General features: G+C 56.2%; 1 protein-coding gene across 1 annotated transcript in view; it reads right to left on the reverse strand.

The window, feature by feature from the left end:
• Window positions 1-2,189: 2,189 nt before the first annotated feature.
• PFKL (phosphofructokinase, liver type) overlaps window positions 2,190-13,550 on the reverse strand; it is a 30,286-nt gene continuing 18,925 nt past the window's right edge. The window contains exons 13-22 of the mRNA XM_038416579.2: window positions 13,391-13,537; window positions 12,987-13,057; window positions 11,879-11,966; window positions 8,660-8,812; window positions 6,714-6,878; window positions 5,599-5,660; window positions 4,785-4,896; window positions 4,242-4,341; window positions 3,616-3,721; window positions 2,190-3,112 (exon numbers count right to left, since the gene is read on the reverse strand). Of these exons, the coding sequence (XP_038272507.1) occupies window positions 2,965-3,112; window positions 3,616-3,721; window positions 4,242-4,341; window positions 4,785-4,896; window positions 5,599-5,660; window positions 6,714-6,878; window positions 8,660-8,812; window positions 11,879-11,966; window positions 12,987-13,057; window positions 13,391-13,537 (1,152 nt within the window). The 3' untranslated portion in view covers window positions 2,190-2,964. The remainder of the gene's footprint in view (window positions 3,113-3,615; window positions 3,722-4,241; window positions 4,342-4,784; window positions 4,897-5,598; window positions 5,661-6,713; window positions 6,879-8,659; window positions 8,813-11,878; window positions 11,967-12,986; window positions 13,058-13,390; window positions 13,538-13,550) is intronic.

A 13,550-nucleotide genomic window follows, 5' to 3' on the forward strand; every position in this document is an offset into this window, starting at 1 on the left:
TTTGCCTCTTTCGTACCCAAACCTCTGGACTATACTAATGGAAGCATTCTAACCAATGGACTGAGGACTTTCCAATGATTTGGAAGCAGTCAGAAACTTGACTTAAGCCAGCAGTTTATTCCATCACTACTACAAGCCTGAACCAAGAACTTTGCCATTACTGGATGTAATTGATTCCTTTAACCAATTTTAACTCTCACCTTTCTTTTTCTTTTTCTGCTTAAACCTTTAGATTTTAGATACTAAAGGATTGGCATCAGCATGATTTGTGGGTAAGATCTAAGTTATATATTGACCTGGGTGTGTGGCTGGTCCTTTGGGATCAGGAAAACCTTCTATTTGATGAGAATGGTTGTACAAAATCCAGTGTTTTTGGTGGTGATAAAAGAACTGGAATGTCTAAGGAAACTGCTTTTATGACTTCTTGTTAGCCAGTGTGGTGAAACAGAAGTTTACTTTTGTTGCTGGTTTGGTATATCCTATGTGGGATTAGATACCTGTCTTGGGGTGTAGCTGCCCTATTTCTCAGCAGTTTGTCCTGAATTTGGCATCCTCAGTTGTGGCCCACAAAGGCATAGTTGCACACACTTGTAACCTTAACACCGTAGAGCTCAAAACACATCATGGATGGCGCAAGATTATTGTCCTCTGAGGTTGCAGTGCCAGGTGCCAGGGCACTGCCCTGGGAGTCAAGATGTGGTCTCTATTCTCTTCCAGTGACATGCTCTACAGCCTTGGGAGAGTCACTTCTCTTCTGGATCTCAGTTTCCCCATGTATGAAATGGAAATAATGATCATAGTGATGCTGGCAGACCAGGTGCCAGCTCATGCCAAAGCCCCCGGCCAATTCATGTGTGTATTAGTGGAAATTAAATTAAATTAAATTAAATTAGTTGTTAATTGTATCAGGAAGTATTTGGTGTTTAAGCTTCATGAAAACGAATGGGCTGTTACATACATTTTCACTTATCTGTATCCTGTTATGATGTGATAAACATTGACGTGTGTACCCCAATAACTAAATAACCCATCAAACGAGCAAGAAGCCTTGTGGAATGCAAATGAAGAACTTCAGCAGGGAAGTGCTAATTCTTGTCTATTTGAAGGCAAGTGGTCATTGTGTGCAATGATCAGAGATCAAAGACTCTAAATGCGTTCCTATCTCTCCACCAGTCAAAGAAAGAGCCCACATGGGTGATGACCTGTCAGCTTGTTTTCTGGGAGAAGAAGCTCTAAGTATGGACTCAGGGAAAGCTCCTGAATCTCTGGACTGTTTGGACTCTTACAGGGAAGGGTACTCCGCAGTATGGGGCCTTGCCTGTTATTCCTAGACAGCTGCACAGAGTGCTCAGGGTAGACACGTAGCGCTCAGCAAAGGCCCACGGCAGGCTGCAGAGATGCTGTCTATGCGCTGTATGTGTGGCTGAAGCTTAATCAAACCACGGCCTTGCCTGGGATTTCATGCTGCATCACTGTCCTGCTTCCCAGCGAGCCAGAAACCATGCTGAGGCCACGTTGGTTGGGATTTCAGCGTCTGGAAGGATAGAGACGGAAAAGACCACAGCACTGGGGGAGTGAACCAGCAGGGGAGAGGGGCCTGTTTTCCAAACTAGCTCATCCCAGCTACGATCTACAGTCCTTCTCTCTCCACTTCAGCGCCACGGGACTCTGCCAAGACGACGAGCTGGGAGCCGCGCTCTCCCTTGGTCCAAGCCCCCGTGGAGAACAGCCACGCTGGTGCTCACCACACAGGCAGGGGCCACTTTCCAGACACAGATTAGAGTTCAGTGGGTTTTATCGCTAGGAGACACAAGCAGCGCCACAGACAGCACAAGACGCAGATTGCACAGAGAACACTGGAACACAGCAGAGCCAGCGAAGGTTTGGTTACAGATGCGGTGACTACCCCACAGCGTGCACTGGACATGGTGACTGACGAGGAACATCAGCAAGGGCAGGGAAGGGAGCTTAGCGCCTCGGCTGTGCTAGGAGCCTGTGCGGGAGAGCAACAGGAGCCAAGCACTCATGCGAAACAGCGTCTCCTGGGCGCTCGCTGCGCAGCACACAGCTGGGCTGGGTTGGCACTCAGCACCCGGGGAAGACTCCAGCTGCCCGGAAGAAATGCAGTTGGGCAAGTGTCCCAACAGAAGAGGCAAGCGGGAACATGCAGGTGACACACATCTTCCAGGTCAGGAAGAACAGAAGACTTTATTGGGTGCCTACGCAATGGCGAGAGAGAAAACCACTGGGAAGCGCCTGTGGGGAGCCGACACTCATCCCTGCTCCCTTCCAGTTCATTGCAGGCAACTAACACCTTTGGCCACATGAGTGAACCATGAAGAATTCATCAGACATTGAAGACATTAAATAAAGGGAACAAAATCTCAGTGTGAGCTAAAGGAGCTGCCCTGTGCAGACTGGATGTGAGTGTGCTCCTCCCCCAGACACTAGCCTCCTGGGCCAACCTCTTCAAACGGGACGAGCCCACCGGGAGAGCCTTACAGGGGCCTGGCTTGGGCCCAGACCCTGAAGGGTCTTTAGACACCTACATCCCTCTGAAACCCATGGGAGTTAGGCACCTCAATATCTTTGTGGGTCTGTGCACAGAGCTTGCTGAGAATCAGGCTCCTGTAAGGTGGCTGTAGCCAGGCACCCAAACCACTGATCACCGAACCATTGATAGGCCTGGGACCCTGTAGCCCAGACCCGGCAGGGGAGAGGCAGACCTCAGACCCGCTCTGCAGGCCAGGTGGGAGAAAGGAGTGTCAACTAATCTCGGGGGCTGGTTGAAATCCCCAGAAGGCAGGAGATCCTGGGAGTCACTGCTAGCCAGTGCGCCCAGCATGAGCACCTGGTAGCCCCCCTCCTGGCACTGGGGACTGGGGATCAGCTAACACTATGTGGGGAGTCAATAGAGACATGGGGGATGGGGCACTACAGCGTCCCTGCAGCTGGGGGGCGGTGCTAGAACCCCTTCTCGATGCTGAGGGTGCGCCGGGTGACGTGCTCCATCTTGCCGGAGATGTACTCAGTCAGGCTGATCTGGTAGTTGGCCAACATCTTCAGCATCAGGCGCAGATTGAGCCACCACTGTTCCTGCGGCAGCCTGTGCCTGTGGGGGAGAGGGACAGAGATCAGCACCGCACTGAGCCTGCTTGCAGCAGCGAAGGGTCTAGCCCAGAGACTTGCGCTCCCAGCAGCTGGACGAATCCCCCACATCCAGCATTTCCAGTCTGCGAGATGCACTTTCCCCGCAGCAGAACAGACAGCTTTTCAAAGGGAAACTGGCTATGTCTTGGTAACCCCAGGGACGTGCACAAGGAGCCCGGCGGGTGGAAGGCAGGTTTTCGGGGGGAGTCAGACAGGGGAGATCAAACCAAGCTGAAAGGGGAAAGTGAGTTCTGCTCTGGAGCTGTGGCATCACCCAGCCAGTTCTGTCCGAGATGCTGGGAGCACTGCTGTCCTGGCCCATGACTGCATCAGGCCAACCCCGGTCCCTGCCGCCAGCGCGTGAGAGGCGCATCACTGATGGCTTGGCTGGCAGAGGCCATGGCTCCCGAGCAGGCAGGCACACTGGGAAAAGGGAGCCCTCTACACTCCCAGCCCGGTACTCACTCAAAGTCAGTGACTTTCTTGAGCTCCGTCACAGGGCTGAAGGCCACCGTCTTCTTCCTGAGCCCGATCACACAGGCCGAGTCTGCTGAGTTGGCGAAGATGCGCCCTGCAGGAGCACAGGCGGGGCATTAGCAGCATCATGGACGTAGCCACGCAGGGTCCCCGGCAGAGCGCTGATTAACCAGCAACAGACCTCAGCCTCAGCAAGGGGCTTCCGAAATGCAGGGGCCAGCTTGCTGCACCATCAGCTGGGGCTAGCTCGTAACAAGCCACTTCAGGCCAGGACTGACTGACGTGGGGCCTCTGCTCCCCTTTCACCTCTAGAGGCTATTTCTGCAGGCCACAGCTGGGGCGGGCTGGCAAATTGCCCGGGCACTTCCCCATGCTGAGTGTGTCCCGCAGATCACCAGGGCTGGTGGGGCCAGAGTTACCGGCCTGGCTCAGCCGCTGGACACTCACCCGGGGTGGGGGAGGGAGGGGGGGAGAAGCCTGCCCAATGGACCCCAGGGGCTCGGTGTCAATACCTCGGCAGGCAGAGCGTTCTCTGAGCCCAGGGCAAGCGCTGCGTCCTCGCCCATGTTCCCTGTGCTAGACAAGGCCTCCCCTCGCCACAACGCTCGACCTACCCTTGCGATAAGCCTGCTGCAACTTCTCTGACATCCACAGCATGGCCTTCACCCCCAGCTTGGTGCCATAGTTACGGTCAAAGGGGGTCGGAGCTCCGCCCTGCAAATGGAGACGGGTGGCCCCACGGGGCCTGGAATGAAGCCAGGAACAAAGGGAGCCTGTTGCACAGCTGCTGGAGGTGGCACCAGGCAGGAAGGGGGGGTATGGGCATCTACACATCACTGTGGAACACGGGAAGTGGGTGCCCTGGAAATGGCCACCCGCCTCTGGGCAGTACACAGAGCATACAGCCCAGGCAGCTGCAGCACGGCGTGAGCTGCGCTTTCGGGGCGGTGCGGCCTGCAGAGCGACACTCAGACTGGCTAAGCATGCGGAGGCCTCCGCACTGCCGTGAGCGCAGGAAGACAGTGAAAGCAAAGAGGAGGCAGGGCCTAGTGGTGACTAGGCCCCAGCCTCTCCTCCTGAGCTGAACGGGAGCCCATCTCTGGCCATAGCCGCCTGCCCGGAGGGTTCCCAGCCTAGCTGGCGCGGCTGCCGCCTACCTGCTGAAGGTGTCCCAGGACGTTGATCCTGCAGTCGAAGATCCCTCTGCCCTCGGACGAGTACAGGTTGTAGAGGAACTCAGTGGTGTAATGTTCATGGCACTTCTCGTTGCTTGGGAGAAGGCAAAGGGGAGCACGTTAGTGGGGCTGCCTCCTGCGATTCAGAAGGCCATGGTGGGGGGCAGAGGATCCTACCCACGGCTCGCTGTGCCATGGGCAAAGCGGGGAGCTGGAACAATAATCTATGATCCCAAATCCCAGCATGACCTGGTCACCGCCACCCCCAGCCGGGCTACCTCTGAAACCTTCCGCAGTTACCAAAGCTTGGCAGGTCAACAGACAGCGCAGGAAACTCCCACTGCCCTGCGTGTCAAGCCCTGGCTCGGGGCCAAAGCCCTAGGCATTAAGAGATGGAAGAGCCCAGTGAGATCTCCCTTCCTCGCCCTACCAGTGCAGGATTGCCCAGGTAGTGTGTTAGCCATTCGATGGGCAGCAGCTGGGCTGCCTGGAGGGTCAGAGCTGTGTCCTTCAGCTGGCACACTCATGAACCCTCTGTGCTCCAAACGTGCATCCCACAGGGTACTCTCCTCAGCAGCAGGAAAAGGGTTAAAACTACTAGCCCCTCCCCGCAGCAGGATTTAAGCAGGAACACGAGTCGGCTCTCCAGCCTGGCACTCAGGGAGTGCCGAGGGGGCCGGCCGGTGCCCCGCACAGTCTGGTTGCGGGCTGGAGCATGGAGGCTGGGTTAGTTTTGCAGCGGCAGTGCAGTCTGCAGAGCTGTGTTGCCACAAAGAAGAGCCCCAGGCTGACTCACCGGAGCACCAGGCCTCTCTGAATGTCAGTCTTCATCTTCTCAGTCAAGTGCTCAACGTTGGCCTACAAGACAGACACGGGGCATGTTAGTACAGTACTCTGCATTGTCCCACCACCCAGCACCTGCCCAGCCAGGGGCTTCCCGCCCCAGAGAAGGCCTTTAGCCCCACTCTCGCCTTCCCTCCGTTCAAACCTCCGGCGCAGGGCAACCCCCGTCCAGAAACACCCTCATCTGATCAGCATCATCTCCTCCTCCTCCCGGCAGGGTCCAAACAACGGCTGCAATGTGCTCTCTGGCAGGGAGAGGAAGCTGATCCAATGGGAGCATCTTCTCTGCCCTGTGCTAATGCAGCCATGAATGCACCTTGGCTGGCACCTGGGTACCGCCTGGGGGAAGGGAGTTACTAGGCTCATTCCACTCCCTCCCCAGGTGAGCTGTACTGCTAGGGCCTCTGGTAAATCATTTCCTCACCTCCCTGATGGCCCAGGCTCTTGAGACCCTTCACCCTCTGCATCAGAGGGACTCAGGGAGCCTATGCTTGTAGCAAGAGGTGACGCCATCCTCACGATGGGAGGTTACCAGACCAGCCTCTGCCACAGGGTCTTTGTGAATCCAGCGCTCAGATTCAGATCTGATGAGGCAATGAAAGTCAGCCATTCGTTTTCCTCTGCTACTTCAGTATCCTTGGGCCCAGGGATCCCTATCAGAGACTCTCCCAACCCCACGTCCAGCACCGTGCCCTTCCTCCCACCTCACATCTACAGCTGATGTCCTCATCGAATTCCCACTGGCAACCCCCACGCTTAGATCTCCTCGGTCCAGTGAGTGAGGCAGAGATCATGGCTCTCTCTCTCAGGAACCACCCTGCGCTCTTTCTCCTCCCTTTATTTAATGGCACTGCAAAATAATTACATGTACTATGTTGGTCCCACGTACTATGTCTGCCCCAAACACACTAAGGGAACACTGGAGCAAAGTCACCTGCTGCATGTTCTTCCTGTTCCTGTACGTATCGCGTGGCCCCATCTCAGTCTGGCCCACATCACGCCCAAAGGGAAGGACACGCTCTGCATAGAGCTGGGCGCATCTCCGCAGGAGCCAGAGAGCGAGCTCACCTTCAGGTCGTGAATGGTGAAAGGATCCTCGTAGACATAGGCAGCATCCGCTCCCACGGCGATGCCGGTCACTGTCGACAGGTAGCCACAGTAACCCCCCATGGTCTCCACGATGAAGACGCGGCGCTTGGTGCCAGAGGCAGACTGCTTAATGCGGTCACAGCTCTGTGCCGGGGAGAGAAGAGAGGGCTCATTAGCACGGACGTCAGAATTGGAGCAAGAATGGGATCCCCACCCCTTGGGTCACGGACAGCTGGCAAGGAGAACCAGCTGTGGGTCAGAGCAATGTCTGCCATTATCCTGAGCAGACAGGCTCTCCTCCTCCAGCCTGGCAGCCAAGGATTGGTTGGCCCTTCACAATCCTTACGGCGCCCCTGAAATGCTAGAGCCAATCTGCATGCACGCCCCAGCAGAACAGGGCCCTTGACCTCCACTTCCGGGCAGCGCTCTGCCACTGACCAGCAGATGTCTGCTCAAAGTCAGGGCAGCTCTGGGGTCCAAGCCCTGTTCTGGGGAGGGCCCCGCTGTCTGGCAGGCTGTGGGGCATGGTGGGGGCACTCTGCAGGGCCCAGGCTGAGCGGGAAGAGGAAGGGGAATTGCCCTTTGGTCCCCTCCCCTTACAGAGCGAAACCTGGTGACACAGGCCTGGGCCTGTCTGTGGTGGGATCTTTCTGGCCAACAGGGCCAGCATGGTTCCCAAGGCCAGGCCTCAGGCTGGTTTAGCAGGGTGATGAGCAGAGCATCTAGCCAGCGCAGGGAGGGAGGACAAGGCCCCATACAGCGATGAGGGGAGGAAGGGGCTGCTTTGGGGTGCAGGAGGCTGTCGAAGCTGGCCCCAGCAGAAGCTTGGGCTGCAAGGGGTGAGTCTCTGCACTCTATGTGGGGGGTGAGCGAGTGGCTCCCCAGACAGTGTGTAGAGAGGATGGGGGAGGACGGGACAGTGTGGGTGACCCATGCTAAAAATGCAGGGGAGGGTGGGCAGCCAAAAGGCATCGCCTTCTTCTGCACTTTTCCCTGTTCAACGGGCTGCAGGGTTTTGTGCTGACGGCTCATAGCTGCACTGTGGAATTTGTCAGGGCGTGGGCGAGAGCGCCTAGAGCAAGGGGACTGGACACTGGGACTCACCCTGTAGGGGGATGCTGCACGCACTGGACCAAAGAGTCATTCTTGCTCCCTCTCTGGCCCAATGACGTTGGAAGCAGCAGCAGCCTAGCAGTCAACCTCGGGCTTTGCAAATCACAGTGCTGGTCCCGGGGTTATCTAGGTCAGTGGTTATCAGGTCTCTGAGCTGGGGGTGCAGGCTCTGGGGTGGGGCCGGGGATGAAGGGTTTGGGGTGCAGGAAGGGGCTCTGGGTTTGGGAGGGGCTCAGGGCTGGGGCAGGGGATTGGGGCGTGGGCTTACCCCTGGCACCTCCCGGTCAGCGGCACAACTGGGGTGCAGAGGCAGGGTTCCCACCTGTCCTGGCACCGCAGATTGCACTGTGCCCCGGAAGCAGCCAACAGGTCCGGCTCCTAAGCGGAGGCGTGCAAACAGCTCCGTGCGGCTCTCGCCTGCAGGCACCGCAGGGGCAGCACGTGGAGCCCCGTGGCCCCCCGTCTACGAGTTGGACCTGCTGCTGGCCACTTCCAGGGTACAGCGCAGTGTCAGAACAGGTAGGGACTACTAGTTTTCACTGGCCAGCCACCAGGGTCCCTGGGTGCTGAGCAAGGCAACCCAGTGCCTTGAATTCCGCGACCCAGCCCGAACTTTGAAAACCATTGATCTAGGTAACCACATGCAAGGCACTGCGAAGCTCAGCGTCATGGCGCCCAACCCCTTTGTGGATCTGAGCCTGCAATGGGAACTCAGCTCTCAGCAGTGACAAGCCTCCTGCTCACCATGCAAGGAACTTGCTGTCATGCCTCCCCCCGTCCCCCAATTCCGGGCTTATTCCCCGAAGCCTCACCTCCATGGCAGCATTGACGGCTGTGTCGCAGCCCAGGCTAAAGTCGGTCCCAGGCACGTTGTTACTGATTGTGGCCGGGATCACGCACATAACGATGCAGAGCTCCTCGTACTGCCCTCGGGCCTCAACCAGCTGCAGCACCCCCTCGTACGCCTGCAGGGGGCAGCAGAAGTGGAAATGTAACAACACGGAAGAGACTATAACCCACCCCCACCTTCACAGCTGGGGTCTGCCCAAGAGCTGCACCCCCAGGCAAGGCCTGTTTGATGCTTGGTGAATTGACATGCTCACAAAGGTGCTGGGGGTTAGAAGAGACTCAGATCTCCTATCTACCCCCCAAAGCAGCAATGCACATACAGCAGCCACAGGAGCTCCCCAACTGCCTGCCTGCTTCAGCATTCTGCAGGGTAAAGCCTTTGGGACACGGACTGGCTCTTTGTTCTCTGTGTACAGCACCTAGCTCAGCGGGGTCGTGGGCCATGGCTCGGGATCCTAGGCACTACCACAATATCAGTAATAAATAATAACAACAATAGTGCCGAGCTCAGCCACTGGCTTTCCCTGCTGAGCCTGCCAACTACTAATCCCAGCGCTACCACCAGCTCCGTAGGTCTTTGGGAAGATCACTCAACATCCCTTCCGTAAAATGCAGCTGCAGTGCTTGGGGAATCTGTCAGCGTATAACTGATTTTATGAACTCTCTGTATAACTATCCCTCAGCGTATGTTGAATCAGCCATCGCCTAATCGGGTCTGTCACATTCCACCCAGGCCTGGCTGTGACCAGAACAATGAAGAGTCATTAACCTTCCATTCAAGCGGAAGCACCCGAGAACAAAGAGATGGCTGCAGCAGAGGAGACGCCAGTTCTCCAGGATGGCTGCAGGAGCTGGGGTTGAAGCAATGGAAAATCCCCAGCAGAAACGAAGGAACAAAGACAAGGAGTGTTACAAGTTGCTGTTAAAAAGGAATATACTTGCTGGGCGAAGGGGGACCTCCTGAGGGCTGGAGAGCAACAAGATAAAGGGAGCTGGTTTCAGGAGTCAGAGGAAACGCTATGTTCAGGAAGAGAAGACTGAGCTAGAGGAGAGGAGTCCCAGAGGGGGGACCCAGGACCCCAGAAGGCACGGACCAAAATCCAAGGAATGCTCAGAGTTGGGAGGACCCTGAAGGAGGAAGTGGCGTACAGGGCTTTCTTTGGTTTCAGAGTAGCAGCCGTGTTAGTCTGTATTCGCAAAAAGAAAAGGAGTACTTGTGGCACCTTAGAGACTAACAAATTTCTTTCTTTGTTTGCCTACATCTGTGCATCTCTTGTGCTTTGTCTATCAGTAAAGTGTGATTGGTTTAGAAATTCCTCTGTGAAGTCTCCAGGACACGTGACAATTGAAGCAAGTAGCATGAAGGGTTAAACTATAAACCCGAGTGCCCACTGAGGTGGAGCTCTGGGGAGGGTGTCCTTGAGTGACTGGGCTGTCTTCGGGAGCCCTCACTAGTCCTGGGGGCTCAGGACAGCTGGTCCACAAGGGCCCATTCCTTAGAGGGGGCATCAGAGTCTCAGCCTGAGAGGCCAGAGCCAGAGAAGGTGGCTGGAGCCTGCCCAGAAGCAGGGGCCAGGACAGGGCCAGGTTAATAACACATACCTGCCTCACATGGAGGTTGTGGGGCTCCATCAGCTGCAGAGCTGAAGAGCATGTCAGTGCTATTCTTACCTACGAGTGACAGGAGCAGTGATTGCTGCCATGACTCACACCCAGACTCCAGGCACAGAGCGTAGGGGCAGAGCTTTACCCCAGCTGGTTTAGAAAGGAGGCTTGTGGACTCCCCGAGGAGGAGAGAAGCATCCTGCATGCAGTGGCCTAGAGCAGGAGCTGATGGAGCCTGCCAAGAGGAGGTGCCTGAAGCCAGGTTACAACAGTGCCCAGCAGATCCCAGGGCCTGTGTCTCACCTCACGTCGGGTGCACTTTGCTAAGCGCCCGCTACGTCCAGCTTCAGCCTTTTGGGATCTTCTGACCCCAAGCAGGATAGCTGTAGTCCCTACCTCACAGCGCAGGGCTGGGGTGTACCCAGGCAGAGTCTGCTCAGCATGTCCAGGCCCATAGTGAGCACCCACATTTTGCAGTTTGGGATACACACAATGTCACAGGAAAACGGGCCTGTGGCTAGAGCACGAGGCTGGCACTCAGGAGATCCAGGTTCTAGTCCCAGCTCTGCCACAGACTGCCCATGTGACTTGACCAAGGTGCTTCATCCATCTGGGCCTCAGTTCTCCATCTGCAACATGGGGCTGGAACACCCTTTGCCTGGTCTATTGAGAACTGTAAGCTCTTTGAGGTGGGGACTGCCTCCTACCACCAGCATGTCTAGTGCCTAGGAGCGGGACCCTGATCTCGGCTGGAATTCAAGTACAGTAGAACCTCAAAGACCCAAACACCAGAGTTACGGACTGAGTGGTCAACTGGACACTAGGTGGAACCAGAAGAATGTGATCAGGCAGCAGTAAAACAAACAAACAAAAGTGTATTGTGCCTGTATTACACCTTAAAAGGTAGGCACATCTGGGCTGCCTGTTCCCACCCTCACCCCATGCATGGGCAGGCATTTACAGCTAGGAGGTGAAGACGCTGAGGTTGGCAAGCGCAGCAGTGAGCCCCTGCTGGCAGCCCAAGCCAGCAGAGCAGGAGCAGCACTGGGGTCTGTGCCCCTTTCCTGTAAGCCACTGGCACTGGTTTCATCCCCTCCCCTTGGTCGGGAGGGGGACAAGCTCAGTCTGATCCCAGGAAAGAAGCTGCCACAGCCCAAGCTGCTGATGCTACAAGGAAGCTGCCAGCGCTGGGGCGGGAGTTGCTGCTCTTGTGGCCAGAGCCTGGCCTGGAGTGTGAGCTGCTGGAGTCAGAGCCTAAGCGACTGCTGGCACACTGGGCTCTGGAGGATCATCTCAGTTTTAAAGGGCCACAGCTTGCACTGCACACTCACTGACACCACAGTGCCCACGGTGCCTCACTCATCACCCTTGTAGCCAGGGGGCTAGACCCAGCTGCCTGTCCCCACCCCCACGTGCGGGGCAGCCGCTTACAGGTAGGAGGTGAAGACACTGTTCAGAGTTCCGAACAACCTCCATTCCCAATGGGTTCATAACTCTGAGGTTCTGCTGTTATAGAAAATAATTCACTAGCCCCCTTGCCCAACAGACTGTCAAAGGGGCTGACAGCCTCAACCCACCTCAAAGCCTCCAACAACAAGGAGTCCTTGGATGTTAAATTTCCGCACGTTCTCCACAATCTTTTCCATGCAGGTCTTCGGAAGAGTTCTGGAAAGCGAAACAAGGGGTGGCTGAGTGCAGAACGAAACCCGCACACCACAGTGGTTCCACAGCTGGGGGCTGGGCTGGCCATACCCAAAGAAGAACACACACTAGTGAGAAGGAACCTGCTTCAACAAGGGACTGTCACCTGAAATCTCAGCCCTGACTGGATGGCAAGAGAATTCCCTCCCTGCCACCCAGTCATTAGTGCTTAATGGCTCTGTCTGCCAGAAGCTGGGAATGGGCGACAGTGGATGGGTCACTTGATGATTACCTGTTCTGTTCATTCCCTCTGGAGCACCTGGTACTGGCCACTGTCGGAAGACAGGATACTAGGCTAGATGGACCATTGGTCTGACCCAGTGTGGCCATTCTTATGTTTTGTTCAGGATGAACAGAGCAAGGATAAGGTAAGGAACTTGTCTGGAAATAAGATATGGGCTTGAAGCAGGTATCACTGAGTGACGATCTCTAGCCTGTGTTATATGGGAGGTCGCACTAGATGCGCCTTGTGCAAAAGGGATGGACAACACAGGCGGCCTGAGCAAGCCGGGTTTATTCTTGTTCCACACAGGTGCCTGCAGCTACCCTACGAATTCACAGCTGGATTGAGGGGACACACCCTGCAGCAGGATCCCAAGAGGCCAGTTGCTCCCCCCCTCCCATTTTGGGGAAGTTTCCTTTTCACACGGGGCCTTTTCTCCCCTCAACAGCAATGGGAGATGTTGACGCCAATGACCCCTGGAGTGACCCCTAGGCTGCTGTGGGGCGACCCCAGGCATGAGCTGACAATGGCTCTGCTCTGGGGATATGCAGCATTTTGCAGCAGGCAGACCAGTTCTAGATACGGGTTTTGCTTCAAGGAGATTAATGGGCATTTGTTCAGGGTACGTGTGAGGCCAGCCCTGCCTCGGAGTTTCAGAAACTTGCGCTTGGCCCCTGTCTCTCTGCTCCTGCCCTGACACTTCTCATTGTGCTTAGCAGCAAGCACTGCTCAGATTCACCCAGCCCACCCGTGGCACTTACCGCTTCGTGCCCAGCATGGACCCGCCGCGTCCCAGCCAGCCTGCTACGTCATGCCAGCCCACCTGGTGGATCTGCAAGGAGCAATGTCTTGGTTCACGCTGACGACAGTCTGGCCTTTTCCTATTCACTCCTAGCCTGGCTGGGAAGCCTGAGACACCCGTCAGCAAATCCCCCCGCTCTGGGCAGTGAGATGATGGCATGTTTTGGAGGGGGCACATGTGGATGGAATTTGGCTGCTCAGCCTGCTGATCTCACTGGACGAGGCCAGCTTACTGACGGCTTGGTGACGTGGCAAATATTCACCAGGGGTGTTAATATGAAGCCACCCGAGTAGGTTCCCCACAGGCACATGCCGACATCTGCCCCCAGCTGCCCCCACCCCCAGTAAAACTGGAGACGTGTACCTGCCCCTTCGACAAGCCTTCAAAGCCATCATTCGCCACGTAGACCGTGTGCCCCTGGGAGATCCCGTTGCGCACTGCTGACCTGACAGCTGCATTCATGCCGGCCGCTGGGGCACCGACATTCAGAATCACCAGGCTGAAATGAGTCTGCCGGAAGGGA

Source organism: Dermochelys coriacea, chromosome 9, assembly GCF_009764565.3.
Source record: "Dermochelys coriacea isolate rDerCor1 chromosome 9, rDerCor1.pri.v4, whole genome shotgun sequence".
Lineage (NCBI taxonomy): Eukaryota > Metazoa > Chordata > Testudines > Dermochelyidae > Dermochelys > Dermochelys coriacea.